Source organism: Schistocerca americana, chromosome 4, assembly GCF_021461395.2.
Source record: "Schistocerca americana isolate TAMUIC-IGC-003095 chromosome 4, iqSchAmer2.1, whole genome shotgun sequence".
Lineage (NCBI taxonomy): Eukaryota > Metazoa > Arthropoda > Insecta > Orthoptera > Acrididae > Schistocerca > Schistocerca americana.
The window spans coordinates 793,888,714-793,913,445 of NC_060122.1; the positions used below are offsets into that span (position 1 = coordinate 793,888,714).

At 45.4% G+C, this 24,732-nt stretch overlaps 1 protein-coding gene across 1 annotated transcript in view; it reads left to right on the plus strand.

The window, feature by feature from the left end:
* Window positions 1-24,732, plus strand: part of LOC124613807 (lysine-rich arabinogalactan protein 19-like) — a 407,024-nt gene that overhangs the window by 43,197 nt on the left and 339,095 nt on the right. The window contains exon 2 of the mRNA XM_047142529.1: window positions 19,289-19,549. Within this exon, the coding sequence (XP_046998485.1) occupies window positions 19,289-19,549 (261 nt within the window). The remainder of the gene's footprint in view (window positions 1-19,288; window positions 19,550-24,732) is intronic.

Sequence of the window (24,732 nt, forward strand, 5' to 3'; positions counted from 1 at the left end):
ATGAACGTTCTGCCCACAACTTCCGCATGTAAAAAAGTCATGAGCCACACATACAAAATATAGTACTGGGGAACACGGAGAACATGACCTAAAATATGAATATTAACCTGACCGACAATGTGGTTAAAGTGAGAGTGTGCTGTGCCACCTTTCAATCGGTTTGGCAGTGAGTGATCTTTCGTGAGCCATAAAATTATAGTTTTCAATACAGAAAGGTTAAAAGGGTACGCTAGCGAGTTTTCTATCCTTTTGCGTCTATCTGCAAGTAGTCACAGCAGAATTCAATCAAGAAGCCTGGTAACCTCCTAACTCACTAAACAAACAAAGTAAGCCCATAAAGTATAGTTGACATTAACTACTGTTGACCAGTTCATATAAGGAAAAAGGATGATGCCATACTGAGGTTGGGTTTCTTGACTGATCTTTACTAGCCTTGACAGTGCTGATGAGAGGGTGAAGAATTCAGATGGAGACTCCAAAGCAGCGGCTTACCAAAATCAATATGACCAAGGACTGCTTTAATCTGAGAAAAAAAATTGTATGTCCAGCCCGAGATTTATTCACTAAAGGAGGGAGTCAGTTCATCCATCGTCAAACATATTCACCAAGAGTGCTTTGTGAGGACGAGGAAGCCACATGGCATCGTGTCACATTCGTCAGTTTCTGCATTAACACTTTTTAAGAAACAAGGAATGTCTCACTTCTGCTATCTGTGTTACTGCATGGATACAAAACGGACTGAGAACATGATCTTTCTATACTTGTGGGAATGAAACCAATTTGGTGAGTTAAGGGAATTGACTATGCTATTTCTATTCAGATAACGTTAAATTACTACCGACATTTGCGACAATTTTCTGTGGCCTCCACTTTCTGGAGAACTGTTAACGTTCAGTAGGTATTAATGAATGGAAAAACAAAGTAAAATACTACTACTGAGTAAAATAAAAATGGCCAAATCTTTGATGCCATAATTTTGTATGGATATATGGACAATGGAAAAAGTGGATCGCGAGACAATCGACTTTTTGAAATGTGTGTTTGGAGAAGGATCCTGAGGATTTCGTGGACTGTCAAAGTAAAAAATAAAACCTAAGATATTTTTGGAGATCGAAACACTGCAGATGAAATATAATAATGAGAGCAAAAGCCCCTCTTCGTCGGCCGCACCCGGTGCGCAGTTCACAACTCCTCGAGTGACTGCACTCCCGAACTAGAGCCTGTATAGAGAGAGAGAGTGGCCATGGGTGAAATTGGCCGTGATTGGTTGATTAGCTTTGGCGCCATTTTTCTGCCAAACGTCTCTCGCGCTTCCTGTGTTCGCCGTGCTTTTGAGTTGAATTGAAGTTCAGAGGACTTTTGGAAACGATTAAAAGGTATTTGAATTATTGAGAGACCTGTTATGCGTTGTGCATGCATGTTTGATGTAGTTGCATATCGTTTTTAGTACGTAATTAGCGTTTGCGATCTTAAATAAGAGTTGAAATAATGAAGCGCTTTGTAATGAAGTCGGTAGGCCTACATATTTGAAGTCAACACGTTAGTAATTGTACAGTATTGTTTTTGACATCTGTAATTCGTTGTGCAGACGTTCGTAAACGATGCCAGGTTGTGCTGCATTTGGTTGTTCCAATAGAGGCGAAGGTGGATTTCGCATGTTAGGCATTATTTTGGTCTCAGTATTATTGCCTGACTGTTGACGCAGGCAAGTTGTAAGCACGTTTTCCGCAGTTGTCGTGGTTGCTGAAACATTATTCTTAGTAAATAATTGTAGGTACTCTTGAAGACAGTTTTTAATAGGCCTACTTACTGTGGGGTAGAAGGAATACGGTAGTTTTCTTGTTATATTTGGTCGCTATTACAGTAGCCTGCATTTAACATTACCCGATTTTTGTAATCTGTTTCGTTTGTTATCTACGAGAGGTATTCAATATATATATAGGAAAGAAAGTCGTAAGCAGTTGTTTACTTGTGACATGCAAAACGTTTGAAGACGTGACAAGAAGTACTAATACGTCTCACACTTTTTGCATGTCACAAGTAAAGAACTGCTCACGACTTTCATTCATCTACCGTAATACAGGTACGTTAAATCTTTAGCGTTATGCACTTCCGATACAAAACAAATACAGGGTTATTACAAATGATTGAAGCGATTTCACAGCTCTACAATAACTTTATTATTTGAGATATTTCCACAATGCTTTGCACACACAAACAAAAACTCAAAAAATTTTTTTAGGCATTCACAAATGTTCGATATGTGCCCCTTTAGTGATTCGGCAGACATCAAGCCGATAATCAAGTTCCTCCCACACTCGGCGCAGCATGTCCCCATCAATGAGTTCGAAAGCATCGTTGATGCGAGCTCGCAGTTCTGGCACGTTTCTTGGTAGAGGAGGTTTAAAACACTGAATGTTTCACATAACCCCACAGAAAGAAATAGCATGGGGTTAAATCGGGACAGCGTGGAGGCCATGACATGAATTGCTGATCATGATCTCCACCACGACCGATCCATCGGTTTTCCAGTCTCCTGTTTAAGAAATGCCGAACATCATGATGGAAGTGCGGTGGAGCACCATCCTGTTGAAAGATGAAGTCGGCACTGTCGGTCTCCAGTTGTGGCATGAGCCAATTTTCCAGCATGTCCAGATACACGTGTCCTGTAACGTTTTTTTCGCAGAAGAAAAAGGGGCCGTAAACTTTAAACCGTGAGATTGCACAAAACTCGTTAACTTTTGGTAAATTGCGAATTCGCTGCACGAATGCGTGAGGATTCTCTACCGCCCAGATTCGCACATTGTGTCTGTTCACTTCACCATTAAGAAAAAATGTTGCTTCATCACTGAAAACAAGTTTCGCACTGAACGCATCCTCTTCCATGACCTGTTGCAACCGCGCCGAAAATTCAAAGCGTTTGACTTTGTCATCAGGTGTCAGGGCTTGTAGAAATTGTAAACGGTAAGGCTTCTGCTTTAGCCTTTTCCGTAAGATTTTCCAAACCGTCGGCTGTGGTACGTTTAGCTCCCTGCTTGCTTTATTCGTCGACTTCCGCGGGCTACGCGTGAGACTTGCCCGCACGCGTTCAACCGTTTCTTCGCTCACTGCAGGCCGACCCGTTGATTTCCCATTACAGAGGCATCCAGAAGCTTTAAACTGCGCATACCATCGCCGAATGGAGTTAGCAGTTGGTGGATCTTTGTTGAACTTCGTCCTGAAGTGTCGTTGCACTGTTATGACTGACTGATGTGAGTGCATTTCAAGCACGACGTACGCTTTCTCGGCTCCTGTCGCCATTTTGTCTCACTGCGCTCTCGAGCGCTCTGGCGGCAGAAACCTGAAGTGCGGCTTCAGCCGAACAAAACTTTATGAGTTTTTCTACGTATATGTAGTGTGTCGTGACCATATGTCAATGAATGGAACTACAGTGAATTTATGAAATCGCTTCAATCATTTGTAATAGCCCTGTACTATACACTAAATTTTTTTTTATTTACGTTACTTTCATAACAATTTGTCTAGTAAACGAACTTTAAAGGAGATAAATGCAAGTAACGAATAATTTTTACAGCCACTATATCAAATTTTCCTGTGCTGTACGTAGTAGGCTACTGTGAGTATATTATAGCTGTAAAGTAAGGCATTTAACGAATGATTTCGCCATATAGTCTTGTGCTTTTGATTCGGTGAGTGTGTACTCCACTACTCCACTACTGGCCATTCAAAAGTCCCGCTCGCAGTTTGGCAGAGAAATGGCCGCCGTATCATCCGGTTGGCCACTCTCTCCCTATACAGGCTATCTATCCCGAGCTGCCCTCCAGCGCGTCCCTTGGCGAGCGTCGCTGTTCCGCAGCTCGCTGTTCTCCGCCGGTTGTGGCCACGCAGACGCGCCACCAGAGGGCGCTGGGACACCACTGCTCGTGACCGACTGGCCGGCGCGTCTCTGTAAGCAGCACCAGCACTCACAGCTGCGCCCTCACACTACACACATCTACAGGCTCATCAACTCTAGTGTGGACGCGGTTGCGTTCTCGCTTCCCGAGCACGGGGTCCCGGGTTCGATTCCCGGCGGGGTCAGGGATTTTCACCTGCCTCGAGATGACTGGGTGTTTGTGTTGTCCTCATCATCATTCATGTAACTGGCGATACTGGGTTGAGCAAAGGTTGGGAATTTGTAAGGGGGCTGATAACCACGCAGTTGAGCGCCCCACAAATCAAACATCATCATCTAGTGTGGAAAACTGCAGTGAGGACATCACATCAACGTAGCACCACGCTACTAAACATTCAGAGCATTCTAGACTATTTGGTTCTATCCAGAACATTGCTACCAGCACCACAGAAGACCCTACTGTATTAAAAGTTACGTACTGCTTATCTCCTTATGCAAGAATTGAAAGGAAAATGATGCACAATCAGGCTTAGCATTAAACACTTTGGTAACAATGGCAACAGCATGTAAGTAGCTCAATAGAAGGTGTCTGATGGTCCGTCGTTCGTTTTCGTCACATATCGGATTTGTCAGGAACACTTCACGACAGTTGTAGTGTGAAAATTGCACTGTGAAGCTAAACGTTTGCAGTTTCTGTTGGCAGCACCGAGTGCCGATTACGTCAGCATTTCCCCCCACACGTCTCCGCCCGTCACAAAGACCAATTCTGGCATTTAGATTTTCGTTCACTATTTTCAGCAACTGTTTTTGAAGAATGCAGATGTGAAAAAATAGCATACTAGTTACATTAAAATTTGTTTCTTAGCGCAACTGATGTGCTATTTCTTCGCATCGGAAATCTTGTTACTCCATTCACAGCGCCAGCCACCAGGGCAAGCGGACTTCTTCCTTGTGCCACGTACACTTAGTTCGCACAGCAAAGAGATAGACTAGAAGTGATGAAAGCTTAAAAAGTAGTAAATCACCTTCACACAGTGAAAGTAAAGTTGTGTTCTACTACAGCTCCAAAAGAACAATTTCAAATATTCGGGAAATTGCGAAAAAAATATAAAATAAAAATATCGGCATTCGATATTGACGTACCGATATCGACGTATAGATGAAATAATAACGGCAATAAATATTTATATTTCTTGGGGAAAGGTATAGTCGAGGGTTGTCCAGAAAGTAAGTTCCGATCGGTCGCGACATGGAAACCACTGGGAAAATCCGGTAAAGCTTCGCACAGATGTGTTGGGCAGTGTCTCTAGTATGCCCGTCGATCGTATCGCGACGCTCTTTTCAGTTCTGAGTGAATAATGAGCACGTAAAGAAGAGTGGGTAATAGCGTCTCCCGCCAAGTATGAGGGCCTGGTTAGAGATTTCGCCAGTGTCATGCAGCCCACACAACACAACTGTCGAGCAGTTCCTTCTTCAATTCTCGGCCGCACACTGCAGGGGCAATGAAGACGCTCCTGCAGCGTTTCCGATGACAAGTGTTTGATCACCCACAATACAGTCCGTAACTGGTTCCTCCTGAGTCTCATCTCTTCTCACAAGAACCGCTGGCTATGAAGACAAAATTTTTCCACTGACACCACAGAGCAGTGCAGATGACTAGCCGAAAGCACAGGCGGCTGTTTTCTATGACGAGGATATTGGAAAGTTCACACAACACTACGATAAAACTTGAAGTTGGAGCGGCGACTATGTAGAGAAGTAGGTGGAAGGTGTACCTAACTGTTGCAAATAAAACGTTTCTGGTTTCCACTGTAGTTTCCATTTCGCGACCGATCGGAACTTTTTTCTACACAACCCTCGTATATCGATATTTTAACAACAGCCGTAGCTATTGTGGCTCGATCCGGTCGATCTTCGACCGCAGAACTCCATCTTTGCCCACTTTCCATGAACGGAGTTCTATTGTGGCGTGCACAGAGCGGCGCTGGGATGAATCGATGGCGAGCTCTTGTGTGTGGAGTTGCTCAGTAAGTGATTGCTCGCTTTGGAGGTGTGGTAGCCTCTGTTGTTGTTGTCTCCCTGGAACATGGGCATGCTTAAGAATCGCTAATGCCGTGCCTCCCTAATGGCGGAAAATTCATCTTCAAAAATGTTCAAATGTCCAAATATGTGTGAATTCCTATGGGACCAAACTGCCGAGATCATCGGTCCCTAGACGTGCCGGCTGGTGTGGCCGAGCGGTTCTAGGCGCTACAGTCTGGAACCGCGCAATCACTACGGTCGCAGGTTCGAATCCTGCCAAGGGTATGGATGTGTGTGATGTCCTTAGGTTAGTTAGGTTTAAGTAGTTCGAAGTTCTAGGGGACTGATGACCTCAGAAGTTAAGTCCCATAGTGCTCACATCCATTTGAACCATTTGAACCCTAGACGTACACACTACTTATACTAACTTATGCTACGGACAATACACACACCCATGCCTGAGGGAGGACTCGAACCTCGGACGGGAGGGGCCTCGCAGTCGGTGAAATTCATCTTCGTTGCCTTCGCGGTGTGGATGAGTCTTAAGGTGGAGTTTTCCTTTCGTACCTTTTAATGGCCGTGAGAGCTTGCTGTCTGCCAAATTGCTATGACCTTCACCTGAATGGTCTGTAGCTATAAGCGATAACAGAATTAACGGTTAGCGGTATCTACTGCTGCTAGCAATCTAGCGGATGGCGAGTGGTCAACCTGTTAAATGACTCGTTTGCACAAAGGTTACGTTACACACCGTTGCTTTATGCAGTGACATAAGCGATTTACCATTATTAATGTGACCTATAAGATCAGTCAGTGAAATACTGTATAAAAGTAAACTGAACAGTGAAATTGGGAACTGAGGATATGAATGCACGTTTACAACACGGTAGAATTATATCGCTGCTTTATTCACAGAAAATTACTTTGCTGTCAATGATGGTCCTGCACACAATGGTCCAATCGAAATCTAAAATTGTTTTAGTTCTGTATTTGCAGGCAATAAACAGTCCACTACATCACACTTACCGTAACTCCACTACGTTCACAGCTCACAAACTTAGGAACCGAAGACTAGCTTCTGAAAAATCCTGTAAGCATGATCCAACCTCGAAATCTAGCTCTCCTTACCCGCATGGTTTCTAACACAAAAACCCACGACCTCTGCCTTATGCCTCTGTCCTGCGTTTTGTCACGTGACACACTCCTCTAGTCAAATTAACATCCATATAACTCACCAATCATTCATTTACATACACTTTTCACAATATAGAAATGCTTAAACCAAATAAATTACACGGTTATGTACACACTTATTCTAACACATACTATAATATTTTCTCATTACAAATGGTTTAAATGGCTCTAAGCACTATGGGACTTAACATCTGAGGTCATCGGTCCCCTAGACTTAGAACTACTTAAACCTAACTAACCTAAGGACATCACACATATCCATGCCCGAGGCAGGATTCGAACCGGCGACCGTAGCAGCCGCGACGTTCCGGACTGAAGTGCCTAGAACCGCTCGGCCACTGCGGCCGGCTCTCATTACAGTTATTTTTATTTTAATATATTGCACGAACCGGAACAGCAGTCGCTCGTCAAAACAACTATTTATTTTTTCTTGCCCGTTTTGCATTATATTATTTAAATCCTTCTACAATTATTAATACATAAACTTATTACTAAATAAACATAGAAAATGAAATGTCGGTACAAATTACCCACTCCTCCCCAGAGGGTCCACAACTCTTTTGTGGATACGTGCGTGGCGAGCGTGGGACCCCGAGCTAATGCAGCTCTCTGTCCTTTCCAGGCTAGATACCTTCCCTTTCCACATCCCTCCCTGTCCCACATGCTTCCCCCCCTCCTCCCCCCAATCTCCCTCTCTTTGGGAGTATGTTTTACGCCTACGCCCGGAGACGGACGCTTGTGAATGTACGACCAGGTTTCTCTTCTCTTATTTCTGTAATGGAAAGTCTCTGTCCTTTCTTTGTCTTTCTCTTTTCATTGATTCTTCTCTTTACCTTCTTCTCCGCTGCGGCGTTTGAGAATTCTTCTCTTCTTTCCTTTCCTTTTCTTTTTTCCTCCCTTTCTCTTTCTTTCCTCCCTGTGCCTGTCTGAAGGCCGACTCACGCATTCCCACGCGCAGTCGGTGACAGGGTAACGCGAAATTCCTCGCACCAGGTAGACAGGTAAGACACGTCCGTACCCCCTAGTAAGGGTCAGGTCCAGGGAGGGGTGATTACCCGAGCTGGTACCTTCCAAACATGCCGACTGATCCCTCCGTCCTGTTCTGGGGAGATGTAACCTGAAGTGTGGACAATCATCTAAGTCGGGAGTGCCCTCAGAGAGGGTCCCCACTAGAAAGAAGCTCGCCATCGGAGACGCCAGTAATCATGGGGAATACTTTCGTAATGGTTTCTTCTACTTCTACAACTGCTTCCCACAAAAGAAAGCTAGATGAGTCACAGCCACAGAAAATTCTTCCATCAGTGCCGAAGTTCGTCGTAGTTACTCGGTCTAATCAAGGTCAAGAATTCTCAACAGTAAACCCTTTCATTATTCAGAAAGGTGTCGACGCAACTGCAGATCCTGTAAAGTCTTATTCCCGTTACTAAATGACACCTTGTTGTTAGAAACAGACAGTGCCCTCCAGGCACCAAAATTGCATCGAACTACACTATTACACACCCTCCCTGTCCAGGTGGAAACACAACATACATTTAACTCATCGTGCGGGATGGTTTATACCTGATCACTCGACAGATCATCAAATGAGGACATTCAAAATTACCTGTCTGGTCAGGGAGTAACGGCCGTACATCGAGTAATGAAAAGGGTTGAAAAGGAACTGGTACCGACCCGCACTCTCTTCTTGACGTTTGACAGAGTTCAACTTCCATCGAACATTAAAGTGGGATATGAGATAATTTCAGTTCGCCCTTACATCCCCAACCCTACGAGTTGCTTTCCGTGTCAGAGGTTTAATCATACCAGCCAGCCGTGTTCCAATATGGCCAAATGCGTTGCTTGTGGCAGGGATGCACATGAGGGTAATTGTCCACCTCCATCCCCTCGCTACATCAACCGTATGGGCGACCACGCTGCTTTCTCTAGAGATTGTCCTATTTTTAAAGTTGAACCAATTATTCATAATTCTGAGAGAAGGAAAAGGTGTCTATCTTTGCTGCTAGTAAGTTACTGATCAGCAGAAATGCCACTGTGCTCCCAGTGAGTAAATATGGTACTGTCCCCGCCTCTCCTCGTCCTACTAAGGAGGTAGCCACTCAGACTTGCGATCTCACCTTTAGTGCCACGGTCATCAGATCGGCCAGCTCACTATCACCTGCTCACTCTAAGGCTCCACCTTCATCGGCTCCTGCTAAATCACGGGCCCCAAAATTGGACATCCGGAGTTCCAAAAAAGAACCTACTCGTATAAATTTATTACATGCCCAGACCTCACAACCCTCCACTCCTTCTTCACTTCAACGTCCTGCTTCCAAGAAGAGTCATAAGAAACACAGTTCCTCTCCTTCTCCGTCACGGCGTGTCTCTTCTACAGGCCGCCCAACAGTAGCCGCCCTCGGCCGTCTTCCGTGTCGTTGAGACGCACCGCTGGCGGTTGATCAACCAGCCCATCACTGGCGGCAGGAGCTCCCCCCGAACAACCTATGGATCAGGATCTTCTGCCTCTGGCTGAATGCCATTCCATGCCGTCGGCCTCCGGCTCTCAGCGGTCACTGCGTTGACAACAAATGTGGTGAGATTTTTTTCTTTTTTCATCCACCCTATGTCAACTATCCATTGGAATATCCGCGGAATTAGCTCCAATCGGGATGAACTGTCGCTCCTCTTAAGATCCTACTCCTTCGTCATCTTCTGTCTTCAAGAAACAGAGCTACATATCCAAGATTGCTTTGTCTTCCCTCATTTCCAATCAGTCTGGTTTGATCTCCCATCTGTTGCTGGCGTTCCGGCACACGGGGGACTTATGATTCTCCTCCATGATACTATCCATTATCACCCAATCCGTTTACTCTCTTTGTATCTTATACATTCCATCGTCCACACCAATGGCAAGAGCCGATCTCCTTCATCTCCTTGGTCACTTCCCACCCCCCTATTTGGTAGTTGGGGACTTCAACGCTCACCACCCGCTTTGGGGATCTCCGCGACCTTGTCTGAGAGGCTCCCTATTAATTGACCTCTTCCACCAAGTGGATCTTGTTTGTCTCAGCACAGGGGAATCAACATTTTTGTCTGCCTCCACGTCAACCTGCACTCGTTTGGACCTTTCGGTCGGTACTGGTCGGCTAGCTCGGCGCTTTGAATGGTTCGCTCTTGCTGACACATACTCGAGTGACCATTTCCCATGTGTCCTTCGATTACAGCCACTACTGCCATCTATGCGCCCAAGACGCGGGGAGTTTCCCCAAGCCGATTGGACACTTTTCTCCTCTCTGGAAACATTTGATGACCGTCAATTTCCTAGCATCGACGATCAGGTCACTCATGTTATGGAAGTTATTCTTACAGTGGCGGAACGTTCAATACCCCGTACCTGCCCTTCGCCCCGGCGCCCCCAAGTTCCTTGGTGGAACGAGGCGTGCCATGACGCAATACTCGAGCGGAGACGTGCTTTTTGCGTTTTCCGCCATCATCCTACGTTGGCCAACTGTATCCGCTCTATGCAGTTAGGTGGGCGATGCCGTCGCATCATACGCGATAGCAAGAGTGCAAGCTGGAACTTCTTTACGAGCTCTTTTAAAAATTTTCATTCCCTCACCAGTTGTTTGAAGTCGAATCCGACAGCTATCCGGCACGTTCAGTTATTCCCCGATCTCTGGGCTAACTATCGCGCAGGATACCTTAGTGTACCGACTCGCAATCTCTAACTCATTGGGTCGACACTTTGCTGAGATTTCGAGCTCTTGTAATTACCCACCAGCCTTTCTCCCAAAGAAACGGGTAGTGGAAGAGCGATCTCTTGCTGTTTCCTCTCAAAACCGCGAAAGCTATAATGCCGTTTTTTCTATGCGGGAACTCAAGACATGCACTCTCCTCTTTCGCTCTTCTTCTCCGGGACCAGATGGTATCCACGTCCAAATGTTGCTGCATCTGTCGTACCATAGTCTATGCTGCCTCCTTCGCCTTTATAACCGACTTTGGGCCTACAGCACCTTTCCTAGAAGATGGCGGGAAGCTATCGTCATTGCTGTTCCGAAACCTGGAAAGGGCAAACATCTCCCCTCCACCTACCACCCAATCTCTCTCACAAGTATTGTCTGTAAGGTATTGGAGCGTGTGGTAAATTGCCGTTTAGGCTGGTGGCTGGAGCCCTGAAGCATTTTAACAACTGCCTAGTGTGGTTTCCGAAAGCATCGTTCCACAGTTGACCATCTTGTTGCTCTTTCCACTTATGTCATGAACAACTTTCTCAGGAAACACCAAACGGTAGCAATATTTTGTGATCTGAAGAGGGCATACGATACCTGTTGAGGACAGGAATCCTCCACACACTGTTCTCTTGGGGCTTTCGAGGTCGGCTACACCTTTTCATCCGTGAATTTATGACAGAGCGCACATTTAAGGTTCGTGTGAACACTATTCTATCCCATACCTTCTCCCAAGAAAACAAGGTGTCCCAGGACTCTGTGCTAAGTGTTGTACTGTTTGCCATTGCCATAAATCCAATTATGGATTGTCTCCTTCCCGATGTCTCGGACTCCATCTTTGTCGACGATTTTGCGATCTACTACAGTTCTCAACGGACCAGCCTTCTTGAACGACGTCTTCAAGGATGTCTCGATCGTATCCAGTCATGGAGCATCGAAATCGGCTTCCGATTTTCTCCCAGTAAGACCGTCTGTGTAAATGTTTGGCGTCATACGGAGTTTTATCCGCCTTCTCTACGTCTAGGCCATGTTGCCCTTCCGTTCGCGAACGTCACCAAATTCTTGGGACTTACGTTTGACAGAAAACTGTGCTGGTCTTCCCAAGTTTCATATTTTTCGGTTCGCTGTCTGCGATCCCTCAACAGCCTCCGTATTCCGAGTGGTACCTCCTGGAGAGCGGACAGAATGGTGCTCCTCCGCCTATATCGCGCCTTAGTGCGCTCGAAATTGGACTACGGAAGCATAGTTTACTCCTCTGCACGGCCGTTTATTCTTCACCGTCTAGGGTCTGTCTATCACCGTTGACTGCGCTTAGCGTCTGGAGCTTTTTACACCAGCCCCGTGGAGACCCTTTACGTTGGGACTGCTGAAACTCCGCTGTCCAATCGGCGAGCTGTCCTTCTGAGTCGTTACGCTAGTCATCTGTCTTCCATGCTTGCTCATGAGATCCATACCGTTTTTTCCGACGCCTCCTTGGATTTAGGGTATGCAGGCCGTCCTTCCTCTCTACTACCACTGGAAATCCGCTTCCATCAATTGCTACATACCCTTTTCTTCCAATTTCGTAAGACTTTCTTGAGGAATGGGGGTACGACGCCACCTTGGCTTCGACCCCGGACTTGCCTTCTCCGTGACTTCTGTCAGCTTCACAAGGATAGTACCCCCCCCCCCCCCCTCTATATAGTTCATCGTCTGGCATTTGCTGCTCTATGCGCACAAATGGAGGATGCCACATTTATTTACACTGATGGCTCCAAGACCACCTTTGGTGTCAGGAGTGCCTATATTGTTGGCGACACCCCTACTAGATTTTGGCTTCCCGACCAGTGTTCGGATTTTGCTGCGGTGCTTTACGCTGTTCTCCAGGCTGTTCAATACATCCGTCGCCATCAGCGGATACAGTATATTATATGCTGAGATTCGCTGATCTCTCTTCTCAGCCTCCAAGCTCTTTATCCCGTCCACTCTCTGGTCCACTGGATTCAGGACTGCCTCCACATGCTCCACTGGGGGTCCTTTCTGGATCCCGTGGCATGTTGGTATCCACGGAAACGAGGCAGCTGATAAAGTGGCAAAGGCTGCTGTCTCTCTTCCTCGGGTCCGCAGCTCATGGTCTGGTGGCTAGAGTTGCTGCTTCTGGATCACGGGGCCGTAAGTTCGATTCCTGGCCGGGTTGGGGATTTTCTCTGCCTGGGGACTGGGTGTTCGTGTTGTCCTCATCATTTCATCCTCATCATCATCCTTTGTGACAGTGGCTCTATTGGATTGTGTATGAAAATTGCACTGTGAAAAAATTGGGACTTTATACGGGCGCTGATGACCGTGCAGTTGAGCCCCTCACAAACCAATCATCATCATCATTTCTTCCTCGGCCCTCTGTTCGCATGGTTCCCTTTGCTGATCTACAAAGCGTTTTATGTCGTCGTGTTGTTCTTTTATGGCACACACATTGGTCTGCACTTTCCAATAATGAATTACGGGACATAAAACCTCTTCCCTGCGCTTGGATCTCTTCCTCTCGGCCTGGTCGTCGGGAGGAGGTAATTTTAACTAGACTCCGGACTGGGCGCTGTCTTTCTAGCCACCGACATCTTTTAAGTGGCGATCCTCCCCAGCTTTGTCCCCACTGCTCTCAATGGGTTGCGGTGAGACACTTTTTACCTCAGTGCCCCCTTTAATCCGCTACGCGCCCGTTTACAATTGTCGCCTGATACATCTTCCTTTTTAGTAGATGACGCGCGCCTCAGCCGATCGCGTCCTTGAGTTTATGAGTGTTAGTGAGATGGCATCGGTCATTTGAAGGTCTTTCCGGGAAAAACAACCCCCCCGCCCTTCAACAGCAATTTTCTAAGATATCCTTCCGTTTTTCGTTTCCCTGTTTCTTGAGTTTCGCTCCCATTGCTGCTGATTTAAATTTCGGTTTTTTTACCGTTCACTAAGCCACAGAATGGGCGCTTATGAACATACCAGCTTTGGGCCCTAAAACCACAATAAAAAAAACCATGCAGAGGATAACACCTTTATGGATGACTCCGTTATAAGTGCAGAATTTCATCTGTTATGTTACACCGTGTGGTGTTTTCACGCAAATGTGAGAAAGACATGATAATTCTTGGATTGGCAAAAGAGATTTTAAACTTTGTGTTTAATATTAATCAAACCCCGAATTTAATTAAGAAAAATTTTCGAGGTGTGATGTTGTACCTCTTGTAAAGTGTTCTTTTAAACTCTTTTAGTTACTGTCAAGCCTTGGCCCCACAAAGGTGTATGGTGCCCTCACGTGCGGGCTATAGTTGACCCGTATAATGGACGTGGTACACGCCGGTTGGGAGTGGCAGTCTAGTTACGCATGGAAAATTTTTGGTGATCTGTCTCAAAGGCTTTAGTGGGACTTATTTCATTCTCATTCTGTTGTAGTTTGGCGTAGTTTCCTAAGGCATCTCGGTCATCGTAGTGGTCTTTATTAATTGTAACATTGCCAGTGTATTGACCGAGTTTAAGAGGTGTTGCAATTTTTAGAATTTTGGGTGTCTGGTAGTCCTGTGCTAAATTGCATTTAAGGGTTGCTGTAGCAGTCGGTACCATAGTTGCGCCACCGAAGTTTATCTGTGTTTGCCCCGTGGTAAATACGTTGAGTCGGATGAATGCCAGGACCGCCCGTACTTCGGATGTGCAATTTTGTCTTGGCAGTCCAGTCGTGTGAGCACGCTGTGTGGCTAAGTTATCTTCTGTTTCAGTGAACAATATTTATTACTGTAAATTATACTGCCTCTCCCCTTAGAGCCTACTTAGTCTTTTCATTGATCAGATAATGCTCGGAACTTGGGCGCTGCAATTAAACGTTGTTTATGTTTTAGATATGCCCCGGTTCAGTGCTTTGCGTTTAATTTTAACTGTTTGGGACTATTCCTGTGGGGCCTCGATATATATAGACTGTTTCCTCAGTTCAAGGTTGTAGACCACGGCGCCTGATTATTGAGGTTTGAAAATGTTGTACACTTTTGATGTCACTGCATTTTACATGACTTAGGGAGTTAGTGTTTATGAAAATTTAAATTAAACGCCCGCCCTGTGAATTCTTACTATTTAATATTAATTGGGCTGATTATCCATCTTCTTAGAATTTCTGATAAAACTGAACTTAACAAAGTTTGCATTGTCTGAAGTATCTTGTGCTGAAAATCTAACTTGGGTGCCCCTCTATAATTCTTACGATTTAATTATTGCTGGGGGTGATTATTCATTATTTTCAATTTTCAGTAAAATTTAATTTACCAAATTTGGAATTGTGTAAAGAACTTATTGTTGCCGAAAATCTAATCAGAACGCCCTCTCCACAGATTCTTGCAGTATCAGTATCATTTGGGCTGATTATTCATTATTTCAGAAATTTGTAAACTTGAAGCTAACAAATTTTGAATTGTGTGGACAACTTCTCCTTGCTGAAAATTTAACCTAAATGTCAGTTTCGGAGATCCTCGGTTTTATATTAACCGGGATAACTTTGTATGTTTTGTACTTCGTAAAATCTTAAGACCATTTGAATAAATTTTATGTCGTTTGAGAAATCGAAAACAGTGAAGGTGGTACAAATAAAGGTGAACATCGGGACCAATGCTTCCACCTAGGTTTCCCTTAAATTTACTTTAGATGCTAGTAAGCCTTGTCAGTGTAAATAAACTTATTAACGTATGGACTTTTAGATGTCTTATTGCAATCCAATCCATATGTGGCATACAGCAAACCAGTGCTTAACAGTATTGGTTAAAAACAGTCTTGCTTGCAATTTTGTTTTTTCAACTACGCGTTTCGCCTTATTTAGGCATCTTCAGGTTGATCTACATAGAAAACACAGAACAAATACATCTATTTAAGAATCGCGATCGCTTTGTGCAGACTTGGATAACCTAAAAGCATGTATAAACAGATCAAATAGTGAAAGAGGAAATATTTTAATTTGGTATTTCATAGACACGATCCTTTAGACAGTATAGCCAAAGGGCATCGTCGAATATATCAGGCCAACATCGCCTTCGTTAAACTTAGTAAAAACTAGAAATATAAAATAGTAAAAACACATAATAAAATTTACCAGTGATCGGATACTCAGAAATGGAATCATATCGCCGAAGCCTTATGATAAGGCCTTACCTTTTCTAGATGGACGCGAGTGACTCCAAGACCTGCATAACGCGTTCCCCCTCACAGGAGCGAGTAACAGAGTAAGATGGGGGCTCAGGTAGTAAGCACAATGCACCACAGTGTCGTGTGCTAGTACTGAAGCCTAATACAGAATCACCTCAATAGGTGGCGCTGTCACGCAGTTGCTGGTAAGAATGAGAGATCGTAAACTGGATGTACATTGCCACTAAAACTTTATAAATGTAATGCACATAAAACATGAGTAAGATGGAATTACTAGGAGCAACACCTGTGCAATAACTTATCCTAAAATTTTGACGAAGTAAAATACAAATAAAGGCGGTAAATTTAAAATGAGAAAACAGGGTGTATAATACAACACACAGGTGCAGTACATAAACAGATTTTACGTATCATATAACACTAGAACGAGAACATTAAACATATGATACGTAAAATCTGTTTATGTACTGCACCTGTGTGTTGTATTATACGCCCTGTTTTCTCATTTTAAATTTACCGCCTTTATTTGTATTTTACTTCGTCAAAATTTTAGGATAAGTTATTGCACAGGTGTTGCTCCTAGTAATTCCATCTTATTCATGGTTGGTTGGTTGGTTTGGGGAAGGAGACCAGACAGCGAGGTCATCGGTCTCATCGGATTAGGGAAGGACGGGGAAGGAAGTCGGCCGTGCCCTTTGAAAGGAACCATCCCGGTATTTGCCTGGAGCGATTTAGGGAAATCACGGAAAACCTAAATCGGGATGGCCGGACGCGGGATTGAACCGTCGTCCTCCCGATTGCGAGTCCAGTGTCTAACCACTGCGCCACCTCGCTCGTTTCTTATTCATGTTTTATGTGCATTACATTTATAAAGTGTTAGTGGGTATGTATATCCAGTTTACGATCTCTCATTGTTACCAGCAACTGCGTGGCAACGCCCCCTATTGAGGTGATTCTGTATTAGGCTTCAGTACTAGCACACGACGCTGTGGTGCATTATGCTTACTACCTGAGCCCCCATCTTACTCTGTTACTCGCTCCTGTGAACGGGAACGCGTTAAGCAGGTCTTGGAGTCACTCGCGTCCATCTAGAAAGGGTAAGGCCTTGTCATAAGGCTTCGGCAATATGGTTACATTTCTGAGTGTCCCATCACTGGTGAATTTTCTTATCTGCTTTTACTATTTTATATTTCTAGTTTTTACTGAGTTTAACGAAGGCTATGTTGGCGTGATGTATTCGACGATGCCCTTTGGCTAACTGCCTAAAGGATCGTTTCGAAGAAATACCAAATTAAGGTATTTGCTCTTTCAGTATTTGATCTGTTTATGCATGCTTTTAGGTTATCCAAGTCTGGACAACGCGAAAAAATTGTTCATATGGCTCTGAGCACTATGGAACTTAACATCTGAGGTCATCAGTCCCCTAGAACTTAGAACTACTTAAACCTAACTAACCTAAGGACATTGTGGTGTCACCGACAGACACCACACTTGCTAGGTGGTAGCCTTTAAATCGGCCGCGGTCCGTTAGTATACGTCGGACCCGCGTGTCGCCACTATCAGTGAATTGCAGATCGAGCGCCGCCACACGGCAGGTCTAGTCTAGAGACTCCCTAGCACTCGTCCCAGTTGTACAGCCGAGTTTGCCAGCGATGGTTCACTGACAACATACGCTCTCATTTGCAGAGACGACAGTTTAGCATAGCCTTCGGCTACGTCCTTTGCTACGACCTAGCAAGGCGCCATATTCAGTTACTGCAACTAATTACTCCAAGACTGTATTCTGAACAAATAATATCGTGAATCATGTACCGTCAAGAGCGACGTTCATCATTAATGGATTAAAGTTAAGTATCAAACTAATTTCGTCAGCTTCCTGAATTCTAATTCCTTGTCATGTTCCAGACCTCACGTCAGTATAGTCCTTTCCTCCTCACGCCAGCCTGCGTGAGCTAAAACGCGTGCATTTCGGCCTCCATTCGTAACACGGTGTTGGCTCTTCTGCCAACACAACAGACGTCACACACATCCATGCCCGAGGCAGGATTCGAACCTGCGACCGTAGCGGTCCCGCGGATCCAGACTGAAGCGCCTATAACCGCTCGGCCACAACGGCCGGCTCTGCACAACGCGATCGCGATTCTTAAATATATGTGTTTGTTCTGTGTTTTCTATGTAGATCAACCTGAAGAGGCCTAAATAAGGCGAAACGCGTAGTTGGAAAATAAAAAAAACTAAAATTGCAACCAAGACCGTTTTTAACCAATAATGTCTCATTGCGTTTATTGTGTAATTTTTTCTCCTACCTTTTCTTTTCTGCGTAATTCTGTAGCTCTCAATTCGTTCGAGCAATCAATCATTCATGATAGGAAACATAGTCATAGCTCAGTCACTCAAAATGACTCTGAAATCAGGCGATGATTCTTCTTCTCTGCAGGCTCGCGCTTTGCGGCAGTCTGCTAATCTGTACAAATAAAATGCCTCGTAATTTTGGGAGCGTTGTATAATCAGTCGGGAAACCTCATATCAAGCGGATATTTGGCTTTGATGAAGTTTAACCTTCCGAAGAAGTAATGGAGCTCTTGGATTATTAAATGCAGGTTCGTATCCAGTCTTTCGGAAGTTCCCTTCTGATTAACAACTATGCAATATATCGATAAACATCCTTAATTCTCAAATTTCCAATACACACCTTTTATTTGAAGAAGCAATCTATATATATTTCCTTTTTAATCGTACAGTTTCGTCTCAGTTATCTTCTGTTATAAATCTCAATAATCAGATTACAGTTCTTCTAAGCCAAGCTCAGGCTAATCGGCACGAAGACAATCTCGGAAGCTTTTTCTTCTAACAACCACCAGAGAGAGTACTACAAAGAATAATTATACGCTCATGGCATAGCTATTGTATGAGCTACTTTTCGCATGGATTCTGCGAGTATGAAGATAGAAAATTAGTAAACGTCATTCAAAGGTAGAATTGTATCTGAATAATTCATCGAATATAAAGAGATATTACAATTGGTCACCTCCACTACCGACACAGCAGAGAAAGCTGAAACGCTCGGGAGAACAGAAGGTCAAAGGCATCCGGGAAAATCAAGAGGGTGGCTAGAACACAACGGTGAAAGCACCAGAACGACCCCGGAAGAAATGAGGAGGAGTGCGTGGAGGGAGGCCATTCATCACGTCACCAGGAATCACGGAGCATGACAACAACAAAAATTGTTTTGTGTTGGTTTGTTTAAACGTTCTGTCAGTCACTTTGACGCATTTCTTACGAGGCGCAGCTTTTGGTACGCAAAGGTGTGCACGGGGCGTGTTTGCAGAAAGCTGTCGGCGTCCGTTTCCGCCGCCGTCCTCGGAGGAGCGCGGCCCTCGGCGTCTTTCGCTGCTCCCCACTCTGCCCCCACCCCACCTCGCCGGCCGTGGACTCCGCGGCCCCGCGCCAGCCAGCCAGCGGCCAGACCCGGTCTGACCGCAGCGTCGCGCGCTCCGCAGCCGCCGCCTGCAGCCCCAGCACAGGCACCGGCCACGTGGACCGCGCCACCGCCATACGACGCAGACGCCGCCAGCGCCCGCTCTCACAGGTGAGTCCCCCGCGTGTGATGAGTGCGTCGACTCGCCGGGTGGCACTGTGTCAACGCCGCTCCGCTACCTCCGGCGTTTACCGTTTCTTCGGCCGACGGTGCACGCAAACGAGAGGCTGCCCTCAGGCAAAAAGCTACCGGGGAAGACACCGCGCCGTGACTGTTGTATCCGCAGTGCTGCGACTTCTGAAATCGTCGAAAGGCGAAAATGAAATCGTGTAGCTCCTGTTGTTCGGGGCGCAGTGTGCCCGAGATACGGGTGCAGTACCGTTTGGAGTACAGGTGCAGTGGCTGCTGTTACAGTCTGATGCGCATCTAGACAGCTAGCGGAAGGAACTTAACAGTAGTTGGCGGCGTTTCTCGTGAACTGAAGCAGCGGGAGTGACAGGTCTGCGTAATTTTCCTGGAGCTACGTAAACACAAACACAGCTCCCTATCGTGGAATGTGCAAACGTCGTAAGAAACGCATACCCCTATTTCCGACTATCCGCCCCTATACCTTAACAGCGAAACACTGATTACTTGTCTCTGTGTCTATTTTAACTTCTCTTCCCCGTTCTCTCTCTCTCTCTCTCTCTCTCTCTCTCTCTCTCTGTGTGTGTGTGTGTGTGTGTGTGTGTGTGTGTGTGTGTGTGCGTGTGTGTGTGTGTGTGTGCGTGCGAGTGTTTTCACTTTACAATAACAGTTCAAATGGCTCTGAGCACTATGGGACTTAACAGCTGAGTTCATCAGTCCCCTACAACTTAGAACTACTTAAACCTAACTAACCTAAGCACATCATACACATCCATGCCCGAGGCAGGATTCGAACCTGCGACCGTAGCAGTCGCGCAGACAATAACAGTTTCTTCATAAAACTCTGCGTAGTTCTTAAGTACAGTGCCTTTCTTTTCTCCACGTTGACGGACATTGAAAATTTTCAACGCAGAGGCAATTGAAAAGATCTTTAGGCCATTGAAACCACCGATGTCGTCAGTGCAACACTGTACGCCCTGTGTGATATTTCATACACCTGACGTAGTTGGACAGAGGCAACGAAGGCTAAGGTTTAACATTACGTGAGACGGAGCACAAGCTCGTTTTGGTGAAGGCAGTCGCCTCTGCCCTTTCGAAGGAACGTTCCTCACATTCGCCTTAAGCGATTTACGGAAAGCACGGAAAATCGAAATTTGAGTGACCCGGACAGGAATTTAAGCCGCCGTTCACCAGAACACGATCGGAGATTTCAATGCACGGTTCCGAAACGAACTCAATCCGTATAGACTGCTGTATAGCTCGTGTTATTTACTGTTATCTCACCGAAATCCAGTTAATTATATTTAAGTGAATAATGTGAAGCCGACCGGTGTGACAGAGCGGTTCTAGGCGCTTTAGTCTGGAACAGCGCGACCGCTACTGTGGCAGGTTCGAATCCTGCCTCGGCCATGGATGTGTGTGATGTCCTTAGGTTAGTTAGGTTTAAATAGTTCTAAGTTCTAGGGGACTGAAGACCTCAGATCTTAAATCTCATAGTACTCAGAACCATTTGAATAATATGAATAAACAGTATGGGGGAAATATACTACCCCGTTCTGTAGATGCCGCTATAGTAAACGAAATTTCGAAGTGAAGAACGCGCGCTACACACGTAGGTATTTGTTCTGGCGCCGATGAGTTGCCTTTTTCTCTCTTCCTTTCGCCAACCGTGAGAAACAGTGTCAGAGAAAGCTATAGGTCTGCGAGGGGGGGACACTCGCAACTGACTTAAAGCTGTTCGCAACTTTACGAGGCGTCGGCGGCGAAGGAGAAACAAAAAGGAAAAAGGAAGGAAAAAAAGACTGCAGGGAGAGGGAGAGAGAGACGCCGTTCACGCAGCGGCCTTGGACATTCCTGCGTTCGGCCTTCACTGATGAGGAGTGCGCTCGGCGGTGACCGGCGCGATCCACTAATCACGGCCGGCCGCTCCACTTTCCAGAGGGACGGAGAAACTTGCCTCTGGACACACAAGTGCGCCGCGCCGCCGCTGAAGGTGCGGCCGGCCGTAATACCCGCTGGCTCGCCTCCCAAGCCACCGAGCCCGCGACGCGGCTCAGAGATGCTTCACCATACTACGCGAAACACCTAAAATTTGCGCCCCTTTTATTTCGTGAACCGTTGAAAGGTATCGGAACGAGGTTCTCCACGTATGATAGAAGACAGAGAGACACGCAGTTCTGTTGCATGTACAGTGAGGTGACAAAAGTTGTGGCATACCTCCTAGTATCGTGTCGGGCCTCCTTTTGCACGGCGTAGTTAGCAACTCGACCTGCCATGGACTCAACAAATCGTTGGAAGTCCCCTGCAGAAATATTGAGCCATGCTGCCTCTATAGTCGTTCATAACTGCGGAAGTGCTGTTGCACGATTTTGTGCGCTAACTGGCCTCTCGATTATGTCCCATAAATGTTCGGTGGAATTCACGTCAGGCGATCTGGCAGGCTAAAGTATTCGCTCGAGTTGTCCAGAATGTTCTTCAAACCGGTTGCGAACAATTGTGGCCCGGTGGCATCGCGCATTGTCATCCATTTGAATTGCATTGTTGTTTACTGGGAACAAGAAGCCGAGCATAACCATTTCCAGTCAATGGTCGGTTCAGCTGGACGAGACAGCCCAGTCCATTCCATGTGGTGTGGCAGGTGGCAGTTGACGCTAAATAACGAAAAGTGTGAGGTGATCCACATGAGTTCCAAAAGAAATCCGTTGGAATTCGATTACTCGATAAGTAGTACAATTCTCAAGGCTGTCAATTCAACTAACAAGGGGAGGCCGCCAATTGTGAAATTCAGACTCGATTCATACTGCGCATAATAAAAGCTCATGGCCAGAGGTGTAATGAGGCAAAGTACTAAGATCCACTTCTCAGCCGTTGTCAAGAAAATCGACAGTTAGAAGAAACCGTTGCGGTGAAATACTCTCTACGATTAATAATTCTCTACAGCGTCGTGGCGCAGCGGTAAGCGCTCGGGTTCGTAATCCGAAGGTCGCCGGATCGAATCTCGCGCCATGCAATTTTTTTAATTATTAGTTTTTTGTAATTCAAATATATATATATATATATATATATATATATATATATATATATATATATATATATATATAAAGTATTAATGAATTGCTTATGCATCATGTTGGTGAAGGCGGATCGCTCTCCAATTGTACCGCCTCCATTTTTCCGACGTCCGCACTGATTTTCGACGATGTTATAAGTTGCGCTAGGGACCGCATCTACCTTCTTCCGAAGTTAGCAGGCAACTACGCTGTTATGCGGCGGCTCGTTTCGGCCCATTCAACATCTGTCATTCAAGTGTAACGAGCGAGTAACGGAGTTTATATTTCATACCTGCCACAGCAAATTTGTGTTCGTGGGGTCTCTATTCTAATTCGAACGTTTGACTTACGCTATACGTATTCGTTTCGGAATATCGTTTCTACGTCTTCCGTTAACTACACGTGGTTAACGTTATGAAGACAATTAATAACATTTGTGAAATACAACTTTGTTTGCGGAAAACATAATGATGTTCGAAGTCGCCAGTTTTTCCACGACAAACGACTTCCAACAACTTATTATATGCATAATTGTTGCAACTGATTGCCGGGAATTTATATATATATATATATATATATATATATATATATATATATATATATATATACATTTGAATTATAAATAAGAAATACTATAAAAAAAAAGGTTGCGTAGCGCGAGATTGGATCCGGCGACCTTCGGATTACGAACCCGAGCGCTTACCGCTGCGCCACGACGCTGTAGAGAATTATTAATCGTAGAGAGTATTTCACCGCAACGGTTTCTTTTAACCGTCGATTTTCTCGACAACGGCTGAGAAGTGCATCTTGGTGCTTTGCCACATTACACCTTTGGCCATGAGCTTTTATTATGCGCAGTATGAATCGAATCTGAATTTCACAATTGGCGGCCTCCCCTTGTAAGTACCTGGGTGTTAAAATTACGAACAACTTCAGTTGGAAAGACCACATAGATAATATTGTGGGGAAGGCGAGCCAAAGGTTGCGTTTCATTGGCAGGACACTTAGAAGATGCAACAAGTCCACTAAAGAGACGGCTTACACCACACTCGTTCGTCCTCTGTTAGAATATTGCTGCGCGGTGTGGGATCCTTAGCCGGCCGCGGTAGTCTAGCAGTTCTAGCCGCTCAGTCCGGAAGCGCGCGAAAGCTACGGTCGCAGGTTCGAATCCTGCCTCGGGCGTGGATGTGTGTGATGTCATTAGGTTAGTTAGGTTTCAGTAGTTCCAAGTTCTAGGGGACTGATGACCACAGATGTTAAGTCCCACAGTGTTCAGAGCCATTTAAACCATTTGAACCATTTTGTGGGATCCTTACCAGGTGAGATTGACGGACATCGAAAGGGTGCATAAAAGGGCAGCTCGTTTTATATTATCACGAAGTAGGGGAGGAGGAGGAGATTTAGTGTTTAACGTCCCGTCGACAACGAGGTCATTAGAGACGGAGCGCAAGCTTGGGTTAGGGAAGGATTGGGAAGGAAATCGGCCGTGCCCTTTCAAAGGAACCATCCCGGCATTTGCCTGAAGCGATTTAGGGAAATCACGGAAACGTAAATCAGGATGGCCGGAGACGGGATTGAACCGTCGTCCTCCCGAATGCGAGTCCAGTGTGCTAACCACTGCGCCACCTCGCTCGGTACGTAATAGGGGAGAGAGTGTGGCAGATATGATACGCGAGCTGGGATGGAAGTCATTAAAGCAAAGACGTTTTTCGTCGCGGCGAGATCTATTTTCGAAATTTCAGTCACCAACTTTCTCTTCCTAATGCGAAAATATTTTGTTGAGCCCAACCTACATAGGTAGGAATGATCATCAAAATAAAATAAGAGAAATCAGAGCTCGAACAGAAAGGTTTAGGTGTTCGTTTTTCCCGCGCGCTGTTCGGGAGTGGAATGGTAGAGAGATTGTATGATTGTGGTTCGACGAATCCTCTGCCAAGCACTTAAATGTGAATTGCAGAGTAATCATGTAGATGTAGATGTAGATGTAGATGTAAACACGGCCTACACCATTATGGAGCCACCACCACCTTCCACAGTGCCTTGTTGACAACATGGGTCTATGGCTTCGTGGTGTCTGCGCCACACTCAAATAGTACCATCAGCTCTTACCATCTGAAA